Consider the following 14,482-nt stretch of genomic DNA (forward strand, 5'->3'; position numbering starts at 1 on the left):
ACTGCTCACAGCCATGCACCATTTCCATGGGGTTTGGGGGATTGGGACCTGCCTGGCACCGGAACAGCTGCAAAGCTCACAACAGGAATGACAAAACCAGACAGACTTTCCAGCCTTAAAACCCATGTTATATGTATGAGGTGAGTCCACCTGAAGCATGGTTTTCCCTTGAAGGCCCCATTTCCCTTTTTGCTTCCCCTTCCCAGGCTTGTCTTGCCACTCAGCAGGGCTGAGAAATAAGAGAAACAGGAATGTGATACCAACCGTGAACTGCCGGTTCTGTCGTCGCCGTTGTGTCTACACACGGGAACAGAGGATTGGAGGAAGGGAAGAAACAGGAGGAACAGCATGCAAAAAAAGGGAAAATGGAAAAAATGGAACAGATAATATATGAGCAAGCTTTCAAAGAACATTGCGTGACAAGCAATAATAAAATGAAAGGCAAAAAGCATTTGAAGTGAGTTGCACTGTTTAGAAGACATGCCTCCAGTTCAAAAGCTATGAGCCTGAGGAAAACAGTAAATTTGCCTCTTTTTCCAGGACCTTGCCACAACGATTACAGGTGGCTGCAAAGTCGGGGGAGCAGGAGGCTGGGGAGAACACCCACACCAACGCTGCAGTTGGTAAGGACCAAAACAGAAGCTCGGGACCAGGACAAAGAGCCCACGCCTGGCACAGGGCTTTTATGCATTCAAACACTGCCTTCATCCACTCCCACCTCTTCTCCTCCTTCACCCAATGCAGGGAACCTCCAGGCATGCTTGTACATGGCCCAGCCTCCTAACCTGGTGCCTTGCTGAGGTGGCAAGCCAGGACTAAAGCCAAAGGGGCTGCTGGAACTCTCACATCTGGTACTGAAGGTGTGAGCAGCAGCTCTGCCTTGGCTACACCAAGCCTCAGACCTGCCAGATGCTTTTAGGTGTAGAAATGTTCTAGAACTGGCAAATGAAGACGGACGTTACGAAGCCCTCTACTGCAATAGCCACCTGGTTAACAGCTATCAGTAATTACAATACATTGACCCTTTTCTGGTCAGGACTCTGAAGCTGATTTCACCCTACACCTACTACCCACCATCAGAAATGTCTTGGGATCTGCTGCCTTGCCAAGGGAGAGATGCTTCATCTCCTCATGGATGTTTGCAACAGGCTGTTTTAAAGACTGACCAAATCTGAAGGCTTTTTCTTAGAGTGTCCTATGTTATTCCCCTACACCAACAGCTCTAAATCATTCCCTTGTGTTATCCAAATTACTGGCTTATTTAGCTATTGAGACTCATCTACTTTTTATCTGGTCCTACACATCCTGTGATGTTGGTTACTGGGGTGGGCTCCTCCCAGTGTTACTGCAACCCCACAAATCCCTACTGCTACTCTGGAGCCCACAGCAAAGCCCAGGTTTTGCTCAGCTTGACTCTGAGGCAGGCAATGTTTAAATGCATAAACCCCCATAAGCACAGAGACGAGCTCTACTGCCCGCTCCTGCAAAGCAGCCCGGAGCTTGAGTCTTGAGACAACAACGGACAGTTCACATTGGTGCTTGCCCTCGCTCACATGCTGGGGGGAGCACCCCACACGGGGTGTCCCCCTGCACGTCCCGAGGCAGCAATGGGAAAAGGACTCCCCGCTCCTTTGCAATTTAGCTGAGGACAGCCCAGGTCTGGATATGTGAAGCACCAGCGGAGACAAGAATCATACAAGGAATACACAATACTTACAGATACAAGGTCTACATGCTTTAATTATGAAAGCAAAACAAATAAACCCTGCACAATTTAACAAACTGCACCAAGATTTGCATAACAGATTATCAAGCCGTCATTAGCCTGCTTGCGCTGCCAGTGCACACTGTTCTCATCTTGGCAACCCAGCCTAACGCACGCTTAGAGGCGCCAGCCCGTGCTCCCGCGGGAAGGGAGCTTCCCAAAGCCAAGGGAGAGCAAAAGCCAGGCTCTGCTTTGCTGTCGGGCAGCCGTCCCCAAGCGAGGCTTCGGTTTAACCAAGCAAATGGTGGAGGGGAGAATGGTGGTGAAGGGGGGGGAAGCTGTCATTTAGAAAGGGCTGTAAACCTGAGCATTAATTCCTGAGATAGCGTCTTGGCATCTATAAATAGTCTCAATTTACTGTCTTCCTGAAACAAAAAAAGTTATGTCAGCTTTTATGCTCAATAGAGAATCTGCTGAAAGCAAACTTGGATTCACGTGCTGGAAGAGATACTGGTGAGGAAACAGTGCAAATGGACAGTGCATCTCGCTTCCCCGGCTGGGGACAGAGACCGACAGGTTACAGAACACAAAGTTCTCAAGCGGTTGGTTGTAAGTGCGAACAAATATCCAAGTCAAACAACATGTTGGCTGCAGCTGGAATGACAAAGTTATGATTAGCAAATGGGTTGGATGGTAGCAATAGGAAACACAGACCGGTTAAAGTTTAGCATGAGGTTTCCAGCAGTCCTTTTCCATCCCAGAGTCTTCTTTGAGAAGAAGGTTGTACACACACCATGCTCCGAGAGGAATAATCCCGTGTTAAAGCAAAGCCAAGAATGTCCCCCGACAGCAGCACACAACACAGTGGTTACATGGCAAAGGAGAGAAGTATCATCACTGTTGCTTTGGTATGAAATGAGTCAAACTGTGTGTGCAGCCAACTCCTCCACTGCTCTGCCCAACATGGGAAGGAACGCCCCAGCCCTGCAGCACTGCTGCTACAACCATCCACCAGCCTGAGATGGACTGGCTAACCTTAACCGTGCTCCCCTGAACCCCAGGTACATGCTGTTCACTTTGCCTTCACTTTTGAGAGCCACCTTCATATGCCAGACCAGGCATACATATGCTGTATAATCCTATAATAAAAATCATCTCCTCTCCTCAAATGCAGACCAGCAGGAAAGTCCTTGACATGCTCCTGACTTAGCTAAGGTTGAAGGAAGCACCACAAAGCACCGTTCTGGTCCTGAGCCCCAGGTGCGAAAAGCAGTCACACCATCACACAGAGCTGATGCTTATCATTTAAAATGGCAAGTTGGTGCTGAAAACAGGCTCTTTCACAAGATGTGGCAAAGCAGAGAGGACATGGAAAGCACACAAAAAGCCTCAGCGTGGTACTTTCCATCTTAAGAGTAAGGCTACTCTTCCCAATTCTAATCAGTAAGACAACAAAGCATGCTGTTTGGGGAGGAGGGAAACAATGCGATAGTGCTTCAATAGCTAAATGTACAGAAATTCACCAGAGCACTGGTCTATAATTAAAGGAGGTGCCCCAGAAAGGAGCCATTGGCCTCTAGAAAGCTGCATAATCATCTTTTAGCATGGATCTAGGAACTGAGTTTAACGCTGCCAGCTCTGTGATGAAGACACCATCACGCATCATCTTGTGATATACATGGTGCTATCTGCAGCTAAGAAAACTTGAATGACACCCAAGGTTTTGGCACTCACCACTTCATTAGGCAGCTACACAAGCGTGCACGCACACACATATATTCACACATAGTTAAATGAAGGCATCTGGGCAGCACTTGGTTGAGTTCCGAGCTCCATCACTGGGCCCCCGCACTTCCTCAAATGGATTCTCTCCAAGTTCAAACTGTGCAGTGCAGTGCCACAGACCAGGTCCTTTAAACCTGTCCATAAAGAGTCCACAGCCTCAAACAGAATGAGCATGAGGGAGGAATATTAAAACCCCAGCAGCAAAATTCCATTCACCAACTCGAATGCCTGAGCTGCAGCCTCAGAGAAGCACACGATACACTGGGGCTGAAAACCACACAGCTATTGTAAAGACAATTACAGCGGCTCATCACCAGTACAATGGCAAAACACACTTTTCAGACTTAAGGAGGTATTAGTCACTGTATATATCTATTTGATATATTGCTTTCTCAATAGCTTTCTGAACTGAAAACAAGAGCCAATCTGATCACTGACTTGTGGAGCTCTGATTCTTCCCCATTTTCCAGACTACTTCACCTGGAGGGACCATGGAGAGCCTGACCTCCTTCAGGTGGCTGTTCTCACAGCAGCCCTGGGGACCAGCGCAGTTACAAGTGATTTCTGCTTCACCTCAGGTTCTCAAGGCTCAGAGAAAGCCCTACAGAATTCCCTGCCATGCCCACTGGACACGCACCTGCTGGTGTTGGACATTAGCAGAGATGTTCTGTTTCACTAACAGCATCACAGTGTGGTCCCAGGGGCAGAGGAGCTGGCGCCCTCTTCCCCAGCTCAGCAGCACGGCACTGCTCCTCGCAGGATGGATGGACACTCACCCTGCCTTATGATACTCAGCGATGAGCCTCCGTAAAGCATCTCCAGCTTGTGCTGACAGCTCTTGCGTACAGGCGCGCTGCAGTGCACCCCTGAGACACTTTGATTTGTGGACCAGATGTTTCACAAAAACAATCACAATCTGCATGGGGGTTGCATGTGACAAGCACAAAAATATTCCTAATAGATGCTCTCCTAAACACACACACTTCTGCCCAGCAGGACACTTTCTGTGCTGCTTATGTGCTGCTACCACCGGTACAACCAGGTGTGACAGAACCGTGTCTGCTGCTGACTGGACAGAGCACTAAAAGACTGAATTTTATCTCATTTTATTTCCCTGTAACGGGCCTGTCAGCTACTCTCTCTTCCTTTATTCCCTTTAATGCGGTCACATCCTGGATGAAAATGTCAGGAGAGAGCAGCATCATCTTTAAATTAACTTGACATTTTACCGGGGACCTGCTGAAAAGCCAAAGCCAGATGGTACTAAATAATGTGGGGGCACAAGGCTGTGGGCTGAGCCCTACCTGGTGCCACTGAGCCCCTGGATGGGCTGAGCACCATCACAAGCAGCCACAGGCATGAGCAGCTGAACCCACAGGGATTGCAGGGCCTGGGATCCATGTGGACCAGAGTCATTCCCATGCTGCCTCTGTACCTCCCACAGACCTACCGCAAGGGAATGTCAGCACCCAGCGCCTCTGGCTGCACCCTTCCCAGCCACCCCCACTTTGGGTTACTGTGGGAATGAACCCTGTGCTGCTGCAGGATTTCACATGATCGCTGCCACCAGGAAAGAACCAGCTTCTACTGAGGACATCATCTACATCCTCATCTACAGGAACACCTCCGGTCAAACAGAGCTTGCTTGCTCCTGCTTGTAAAGATCCCCAGCCTCGAGGAGCACAGTGTTTCCACAGCACAGGCTTGGTGCTGCCCAGACAAGCTCATCGCGGGGCATGAGCATCCCTGGGAATTCTCAGGCTAAACCTGCTGCCTGCAGTGTGCCACCCCCTGCATGCATACGCACCCCTGCTATGGTATACCAAGACACAGGGGGTTAAAGCACAGTCTAAAAGACCCTTAAAGAGAGGCCACAGTGGAAGCTGTTGGTAGTTGTAAGATGGACAGCAGCTCTGCAGCATCAGTAGCACCACTGCAAAGCTCAGTGCGGGTATGTCACCCGCAGGCCTTCACCAAAGCTGCTGTACCTGCCTGACCCATCTGCAGAGAGACTGTGATAAATGCAAACATGCATGGACAAGTAACCCCGTGGATCCCAGAAGAGTGAAGGATGCTAAGGAAGGCAAGCAGAAAGCCGTGCTCTGCGCCATGCCCACCGATGAGGGCCGGGCTGTTATTAAGAACCTTTATCTCCCAGGAAACGAGAGCTGCCCAAAGCCAGCATTTCAAGGGACAACTCCAGGGGTAATTCAAATTATGCAGTTTGCTCTGCTGTATCGTATTGTACATCTTAATGAACAAAGCCACAAGGACAATTTGAACCGATCAGAAAGGGCTTGCCAGCGATAACAGCTGAAGCACTGAAGGACGGCTGGAATATCAATGCACTTGGAGGATATACGGAAAAGATCAAGCTGTCACGCAGGAAATCTTTTCAAGCACCTACAGTGAAGCAAAGCAACGGTGACAGAGGCAAAGCTGTGCGGAACAGAGGTGGTGCTGTGCGGAAACTGGACCGCTGCTCGGCTTTCCCCTCTCCTGGAAGGAAGCAGCAGGTTAACTCACAGACACCTTCCCCACCTCCCTGCACGGAGCCTGCAGAAATGGAACACGACTTGGATGTGCCAAGCGAACTGGGGCTGATGCATGGCTCTAGGCACGGACCTGGCTGGGTTTGGGGGGGATGCCAGAGCACCCAGGAAGCACAGTGCACCCCACAAGCGCAGGGATAACACCCGTGCTCCATCACATTCCTGCACATCGCACTACCTGTCCTCCCCCGCTTGCTGCACCCACTGCTCCAGCTTGTGTTGGCTGAGCAGTGTCTATCACTGCACAGGGATAACAGGACAGAACAGGGCTGCTCTTCCATTTCATGTCTGAACACGTCTGGAGTAGAAACACTGCACATAAGCAAGAAAAGAAAAGATGTCTGTCATGGGAACCTGACAGCAGCTAACTCACCATGAACACAGGGCAGCAAATGCAGCCCTTTGAGACTGTTCCACCAGAGAGTTTCAACAGGGGAAAATGAATTCAGGACAAGTTATCACCAATAACTCAGAAGGAGCAGTTCCAAGAACTGCTAGGGGCAGCTGCGAGAGCTGACAGCACAGCCAGAGCCTGAGCATGGGACATGGTAACGGCTCAGTGCGGGGCTCTCTCTAACCCTTTCTTAACAGGTTTTTACGTTAAAGCAAGACAATTGTTTTCCAGAACACTCTGGACCCAGGGGATGTGAACTGCACTGGGGTTATACAAGCAGCAGGAAGGAAAAGGCAAAATAAAACTGATTCCAAGCTGCAGCCAACCTGCCAGCAGAGGCAAGAACACCCCGTCTGCCTCCTAAGCACTTCTGTCACGCCACAACAGTATCTCAGTGCTTCGGTGAGGATGGGAATTAAGGTATCATTTGTCTCTCAAGGCTTTAAAAAGGGTTTCAACACTGCTATGCTATGTAATTCTAGAGATTATGTTAATTTGACCTAATTTTTCCCAGTGACAAAGTCTCTTAACTATTGAACAGCAGAAGTTGCTGCAGCCTCACGCTGCCTGGCTGCTGGAAAACATACCCAGGCACGTCCCAGCAAAGCCTCAGCTGCTTTTCGTGGGCAAAGCACACCGAACTTGTGGGCAGAAGATGTGAAGACACACATCAAGAAGACTCAGCGCCAGATCGGTGTCAGGGAGGAATATAAAAATCACTCTTATCGGCATTAACTAATCTTCTTCCTACACCCCGTGAGCAGTAACTGCTGGAATCAGTGAACAATATAACATTTTCATTACTTTTGCAGCCTCTTCAGCAGCTCAGAGCCAATAACAAAATGAATTAAGGAGGCGATGGAGACCCAGCCGGGTTTTGCCAACAGGACGTCAGCAAGCTTTGAGTTTTACATCCTCCACCATGGCAAACAAAGGAGGAAAAACAGGGCAGCCACACGCTCCTGAGCTCAAGGCACTTCTGCCATGCTAATGAAAGAGTACCCCACACTTCTGCTGGTGCAGGAAACAAAGAGCTGCCGGTCAATGCATCTTTGGGTGCCTCTCCATAGAGCAGCACCCTTGCAAAGGGCAGTGCTGACCCTGAGGGCAACAGTTTGCTCCGATGGAAAGCTACCAAGGAGAAACAGCTGGGATAACATCCTGCCAAAGGTCCTCCCTCCCTTTGAAGACCAGCATCCCTAAAGTGACAGGCTGATAACAATCCAGCTCCCAGGAAAAGGGCAGGCATTTGCTGGCACCCACATGGACTTAACTGGGTCGATGAAGCATCAGACCAATTCTTCCTTTCAGCCTTCCAAAATTCACTGAAAGCATTAACAAATCATCATAAAGCAAAAGAGAACAGTATGTGGGTCCATGACACCCAGCCCCAGGGACCAGGCTTCTCGGCAAGCAGGGACTTTCATCATGTTTGACACTACTCTGAAATGAAAGCTGGTTAAGTTAGAAAAGTACAAACAGAACTGAAACAAGGCGACCAAATGGCAAAACGGGAGCATGTTCACAGTGGAGCATCTCAAGCAGCCAGACCCGGGTGCCTGGAGTCCGGGTTTATCCATAACCACCTGGAAGGAGGAAGACAGAGAAGGGCCAGGTCCAGAGGGCGCAACGGCGGGTGGCCCATGGCACACAGTAAGGCACATTGGGAGGAAGGCTTCAATTGCTCGTCCATGCCAGCTGGGCCTGACTTGGGTGCCAAAACCTCAGAGGGAGAGAAGCCACAAACCCCGAGCAGGACAGTCAGGTCAGCTGAGCAACGGCAGAAGAGCAAATAAAACGTGAAGGCATTTACACAGGGGATGCTTTCCAGCAGCGATAAACATTATGCCATTAGCTACCCAACGGTCCATGCTCACCTTCGGTTTGCCACCCCTACCTCAAAAAAACCCCCCAAAGACAAACAAAACAAAAGGCAAGCAAAAGCAAAAGCAGCAGCTGACATAGAAAAATTGGGGAAATGGCAATGCGAATGATTACAAAGAACTTGGAAAGGCCTTCGGCATGAGGGGAGTGGGGAAGGGTGATGGATGCAGGTAACAGCACAAGGTGCCTCATGATGGGCTGGCTGGGTTTGCTTCTCTTGTCTCGTGAGACAGGGAAAAACCCACTAAAAGCCAGCTCCTCCAAAAGTGTCCTGTGACTGGATCTAAACTGACTGGTGGAATTCCCTTCTCTGGGAGAACGAGGCAGAGGTCTTATTACAGAGACAGACTGAACACTGAGACATGAGAAAAAACATCTAGAGTCACACCAGGCGAATTACATTACTGAAGACCCAACTTTCTGCTTCCAACTATGAACTGCTCAGAAACTGACAGTGATGGGGGTGAGCCGGAAACAATGGCCTGGATTAACTGAGCTCTGTGGCTGTTTGCATCCTTCATCTGAAAGCACCCAGCACCAGCCACCAGTAACTGCATGAACAGCTTGTCGTGCCACAGCAACCCCTGCCTGTCACAACCCCTGCAGCAGGGACCGTCCAGCTCCTGAACTGTCCGAGCAGGGCCTGGAGGGGTGTTTGCAGAGGAAAAGGTAAAGTGCAAGTGACCTGTTTGTTGTTTTTCCCCAGGCTTCATGCTCGGCTTATATACACAAAAGACAATAAACATTCAGGACATTTCCAATGGTTATGAAGGTACCGTACCTGTGATGGTGGTAGGGATGGTGGTGGTAGTGGTGGTGGTTGTTGTGGGAGGAGGGATAGTTGTGGGGGGATCTGGATAAAATATAAAAAGGAAAAATAATAATAAAAAAGCAAATTAAGAAAACCCAAGCAGAACACAACAGTGGTCAATCGGGAGCAGAGAAAACCAAGGACGCAAAGAAGCAGCGCGGCTGGGGGGGAACCTTTCCTGCTTTTCTCCTCCAAGAGCCAGGGCCAGAGCCCACAGCAGAGCACGGCCATGAGCAACACCACAGCACGAGGATGTGCTAAGCTGGAAAGCCTGGCCCCAGAAACCCCCCCTCTCTTGCCTTCCACAGTGCTAAAAGAAACAAAGTAAAAGAACAAATAAAGCCCAGCATAAACTAGTCAATGAGAGAGACAGAAATGGGATGGGAGAGGCATAAGGAAAATAAACTGCACGATTTCCACAACACAAAGAACAGTTCACAGGTACAGGCAGAGACACACGGGGGCTTGGCTGGGTTTCTACGTATACCCTTGAAAACCCAGGCAGGAGGTTTCTGTGAGGGGACCCGCTGCACCTGAAGGCTTAATGTTAACAGCCCCTGAGAACATCTCCCTTCCCTCCCAGGGCCACTGACATCCCTCTTCCAGGAACGCACGTCAGCAGGATGCTAAGAACTACTTCAGTGGCAGTCATAAATACACAGGGATGAGAACGTCCTTCCTAAGTGCCAAGAGATGAAAAGAAATTCACTGAGATCTTTTCATTCCGAAGAGCCAATGTCTGCTGACAATTTCAGCTGAATGCTCTTGGTTTGGTTACTGGGGCACTGTTACTGAGGAACACGGCTACCGGGACTATTCCATCTGTGAGCAACCACCGTGTCCCAGGCATGCCTGGGCTGCGGAGGCTCCATCAGTGCCGCTCCTCACTGTGCTTGCGTTACCTACAGGGGCACATCCTCCTCATGAGTACGGGGCAGGAGCAGGTAGATAGGAGAAGATGTCAGTGAATAATATGTATTGATGCCCAGGTGATCAAACTGAATGCGTTAAGCAGTTGGGGAGACTTTGAACTATGAATTCATTCGCCAATAATAGAGCATGAAACATTTCATGGGCTTTTGATTTTACGTCTCCTCTATAGCACGTCAACTTTTCATCACTAACGCATCTGCTACTCTTTTATCTCCAAGCGAGCTCTCTCAGATTCCCTAATTAAGACATCTGAACTTTAATTATATGCTGCCCCTTTCTTATATTCCATAACTTCCCCAAAGTTAAGAAACCTCAGCATTTGCTTCGCTGTGGAGCACTTGTATTATGAGCAGTTGTTATCCCATCCCTATGTTCAAGGCATCCTGGTCCCTGCACTTAGGACAGGGAACTTCTTCCTTGCTCATAATGCAAACCCTAGGAGTGTTGGAGACCGAAACAGCAGAACCAGGGGCATAAAGTCCCTGGCCTTTCACGATGCTGCACGGGGTGATGCTAAGCAGAGATCTTCCCGCATAAAATAAAACTAAAAGAAGGTTGCTAACTGTGCTAAAGGTTCTAGCAAACCTGTCTGCCCATTCCCACAGGGAGGAGAAGCTCTAAGACCAGGCATGGTTTGGTGTGTCAGTGTGATTGGGCACCCCTGCCCCATGTGAGCCTTCAGCACAGCTTGGCAGCAGTTATTCTGCAAGCCTTGCCTGCTGGAAGCCATCCACATGGAAAACCATTTAACTGCCTCTCATGGAAACACGCCGGAGCACAGCTCTGCTGCAGCTATCACTGCATACAGCTGCATGTCCCACAGCCCCTGGGTGCACAGGGACTCTGTCCATTGTCCCCCAAGCTCCCAAGTTAAGGGGATTTGGGGAGCCCTGCCCTGGCAAGAGCCATCCTCGCCGGCTGAGGAGCGAGGCGCGTCCTCCACCAACATCCATACTGCACCTACAGAGATGTGTCTGAGAGGACACAGACCCTGGTGCTGCTGCAAGATCGCACTGCAGTGGGGAAGGAGCTGAGGGTTGGAGATGGAAACACTTCCACTCCTGAGTGGGATGCAACCAGCCCCTTCCTCAAGTGACAGCCTGAGCTGGGTCAGCCCCAGGGCCTTCAGCTGGTGGCTGCAGCTCCACCACCGCATCAAAGCCTCTGGGTTTGGATTCTTTACGGACTCCAGAGTGCTGGGTGCTCGTGGGATGCTCCCAAACATGCAGAAACTAGGTGGGATGGGATGCAAAACCATTACTTGCCCACAGGCTCCTGACAGACCCCCAAAAGTGCTCTCCTACATGGTCAAAATGCCCCAAATAGGGTCCACAGGTTCATATCCCCTGGGGCCATGCACCTCCTTTAAAACAACACTGTCCCAGGTCTCCTCCCATGGATTTAATCCAGAGGGAGCTGCACTGCATGAGTCCTGCACAGTCTAGTTCTCACCCACATCTAAACCACAGAATTAACAGTGTGAGCGTTTCTATGAGCCCTAAATCCAAGTCACTGGCACTGGAGAGGGCTCATCCACCACTTGCCTGGGCTGAAACAGGTACATAAACTCTACAAGGAGTGAAAGCACCTCGCCTCCAATGGCTCTACAGCAGTAGCTCTCCCTGGTTTCCATCTGCTGGGGAACTGCCTGTGTCCTACTCCAACTTCTTTATTCTCCACATTCGTGTTTCTTTAAACACCGATGTAAACCAGGTATTTTTTAACACCATGAGCACTCAAAATATTCCATCATAAATGCATATCTGACTTCATTTTGCAAACTGGAGTCTTTTGAACATACAGGCACTACCCGTGTGAAGTGGCAGATGAGTTCCATTTCAGCCCAAAAGCTGTAGCTTTGTTGTTACCTTCAGCCCTTGGGCGAGTTTCTAGGACTCGGCTTAAAATCACTCACATGCAAGTGGCATTTAGACAGGCAACATGAGGTCCTTGACTATTAATCTGGATTGGAGCAAGAACAAGAGAATGTGGACTGCAGAGCTTCAAGCTGCTGTTACATGGCCTGAACTTCAAACCAAAGCAAGCTCCTGTCCCTGTCCCATCTGAGTAGAACCATACAATCGTTTAGGTTGGAAAAGACCTTTAAGATCCTCAAGTGCAGCACCCACCGCAAGCTTAGCCCAGGCACACAACAACCACTCTTAACCCATAAAGTTTAAATATGCAGCCCAAGGGAACTGCTCATAATTAAACAGGGGGATCACTCTCCAAATGCCTACTGAATCTTCATTATATGCAATGCCTGGTGACAGGAGCACAAGGTCTAAAGCAATGGCAAAATAATGCAGAGGGACTGAAGAATGAAGGTAGGTACTTAACAGCACTTTAGAAAGATGCTGAGGCATGGTTTAGTATCTGCTCAGCTGCCACAGACAGGCTTAAGGCATCTCATTCCTCCAGTTTATTTACTGGTTTGTAATTGCCTGGGGATGCTGGCTGAGCCTTCAGCAATTAAACTTCCTAATGAAAGACCTGGACATGCCCTCCCCTCCCGGACCACTGCTGAAGACACTGGAGAAGGCGTTACAAGAAGGAAAAGGAGTTATCAGAGAAGTCCTAGGGGAACTGTCAGGCCAGAGAACTTCCCAGTTCTCCCCATGGCCCTGCTCTGGCTTTTCCTTCGGCTTCCCCGGAAGCACCAAGTGCCACGGCGAGCCCGGCTCCAGGGGAAGGAGCGCACCGGACACTGGAATAGGCTCTGCTCCCAATCCAAGAGGAAGGGTTTGGCAGCCCCGGCCCCAGCCCGGTACAACGCAGGTGTCAGGAGCCGGCTGTAAATCTTGCATTAAGCCAAAAGTTAACTTTGTCAAAGCTTTCAGAGCAGGAATGTTGCAATTATGTGGAAATGAGTCTAGAAGAACGGTGGTTTTCTCACGTACCGTATACAAACAGCATGTAATCCGCATGTGATTTCCCCACCGCGTTGGAAGCCTCACAGCGGTATGTACCATTATCTGTTTTGTTTAGGTTACTAATGAGAAGGTTTGAACCAGACACTACAACGTGTTGAGGCATCTCATCATCTACTCTTAACCACCTCATGTCCGTAGGCCTACAGAGGAGGGAGAGAAAGAAACAAGCACATTACTATTTTCCTATGGTAAAGATGGCATCTTCAATAGTTCATCCACAGACAGAAAGCCCAAACCAAGAAAAACTGTAAAGAAATAACACACTTTTTTGCACTACTCAAGCCCCGATGCTGTCGGGCTTCCTCAATTTAAATTTATTTTAACCCGACAGGAAACTGTATCCAGACCTTAAATTTTCTGAAAACACTAATGCAAGCAGGAAGAAAATTCATTAGTGGTTAATCATTCACTTGTTCATTAAAGCTGTGAGGCCGTGGATGACCTGTGCACCCCTGAGCACCCATCTGGCCAGCGCATGGCAAAACCAGGATGCTCTGGGATGGACACAGCACTGAGCAACACCAGCTGGGTACCGGCTGAGGTCTGGTTCTGCACAGGGCCTGGGTGCTCCCCTCATCACTGCCACATGGGCAGCAGCAGCTCTTGAATTGTGGCTTAACTTCCACATAGTGGAAAGGGCTTTGGTGCTCCTGGCTGTGGGCTTCGAAAGGCCATTTGTGATTTCAGAGTCCCCATGTTTCCCATGCTGCATGCATGACACAGCAGCTGGCTTCTTGGAGATGTCCCTCACCCTGGGTCTCCTAACAGTGACTGTTTCACTGTCCTCCCACTGTTTTTATAGTCTTGGGACAGGGGGAAGTTGTGTCAAACCTCACAAGAAACCTCTGTTAATGCCAATAGAGAATTTCCTACTCTCTGGTCTTTTTTATCCTGAGTTTCCCTCCAATGTTTTTGTTGCCCAGTCTTGCAGAGAAATGACTTTAAGTGAAGAAACATCCCTCTACCCCTTCAATCACTGTAAAGGAGTTTATGAAATCTCTGTCTCAAAACCCCAGAACCAAATGCTACCATTAGCTGAGTGTGCATCTTCTTATGCTTTGAGAGACCCAGGTGAAGTGACCTACAGCACATTACTGGCACCACTGTAACACTAAGCAGCGTGCTGCTGGGGGGATGTGTCTGTCTTACTTAATGTGTGTGTGTGTCTTACTCATAGCCTGCAGGAAAAAAAGCAGCCTATCCATTAAATTCCCAGGTGATAGCAAATGGGAGGAACTGCAGCTGCCCAGGGAGGAGGTGTGCAAAGGGGCATTGACAGGCTCTGAGAAGGGACCACGTATTGCAGTGGAATTCAGCAGGGGATGTGCCAGTCTCTAATGTACGGGGCAGGAACCAGCCTTGTGCCGAACAGAAGACACTGGGAAGCAGGAATGCACGGAATGACCTGGGAGGGGAGGCAGCACCACGGCCTCCTCACTGCACCCTGCCTGCCCTTGCCCCCAGCAGCAGCAGCACCATCACGCC

The 14,482-nt window shown here is 49.6% G+C and overlaps 1 protein-coding gene across 11 annotated transcripts in view; it reads right to left on the bottom strand.

Annotated features, from left to right (window-relative positions):
* CADM1 (cell adhesion molecule 1) overlaps positions 1–14,482 on the bottom strand; it is a 139,474-nt gene that overhangs the window by 13,796 nt on the left and 111,196 nt on the right. For 6 of the 11 annotated variants that reach the window (XM_061368313.1, XM_061368311.1, XM_061368306.1 and 3 more), the window contains exons 7-9: positions 12,965–13,137; positions 9,102–9,173; positions 265–297 (exon numbers count right to left, since the gene is read on the bottom strand). In XM_061368313.1, the coding sequence (XP_061224297.1) occupies positions 265–297; positions 9,102–9,173; positions 12,965–13,137 (278 nt within the window). The remainder of the gene's footprint in view (positions 1–264; positions 298–9,101; positions 9,174–12,964; positions 13,138–14,482) is intronic. The other 5 variants (XM_061368316.1, XM_061368314.1, XM_061368309.1 and 2 more) reach the window with 3 other exon arrangements.

The sequence above is a fragment of the Neopsephotus bourkii genome, unplaced genomic scaffold (genome assembly GCF_033783945.1).
Source record: "Neopsephotus bourkii isolate Nb327-2 ecotype Australia unplaced genomic scaffold, CSIRO-AGI_Nbou_v1 NB_1433, whole genome shotgun sequence".
Classification (NCBI taxonomy): domain Eukaryota; kingdom Metazoa; phylum Chordata; class Aves; order Psittaciformes; family Psittacidae; genus Neopsephotus; species Neopsephotus bourkii.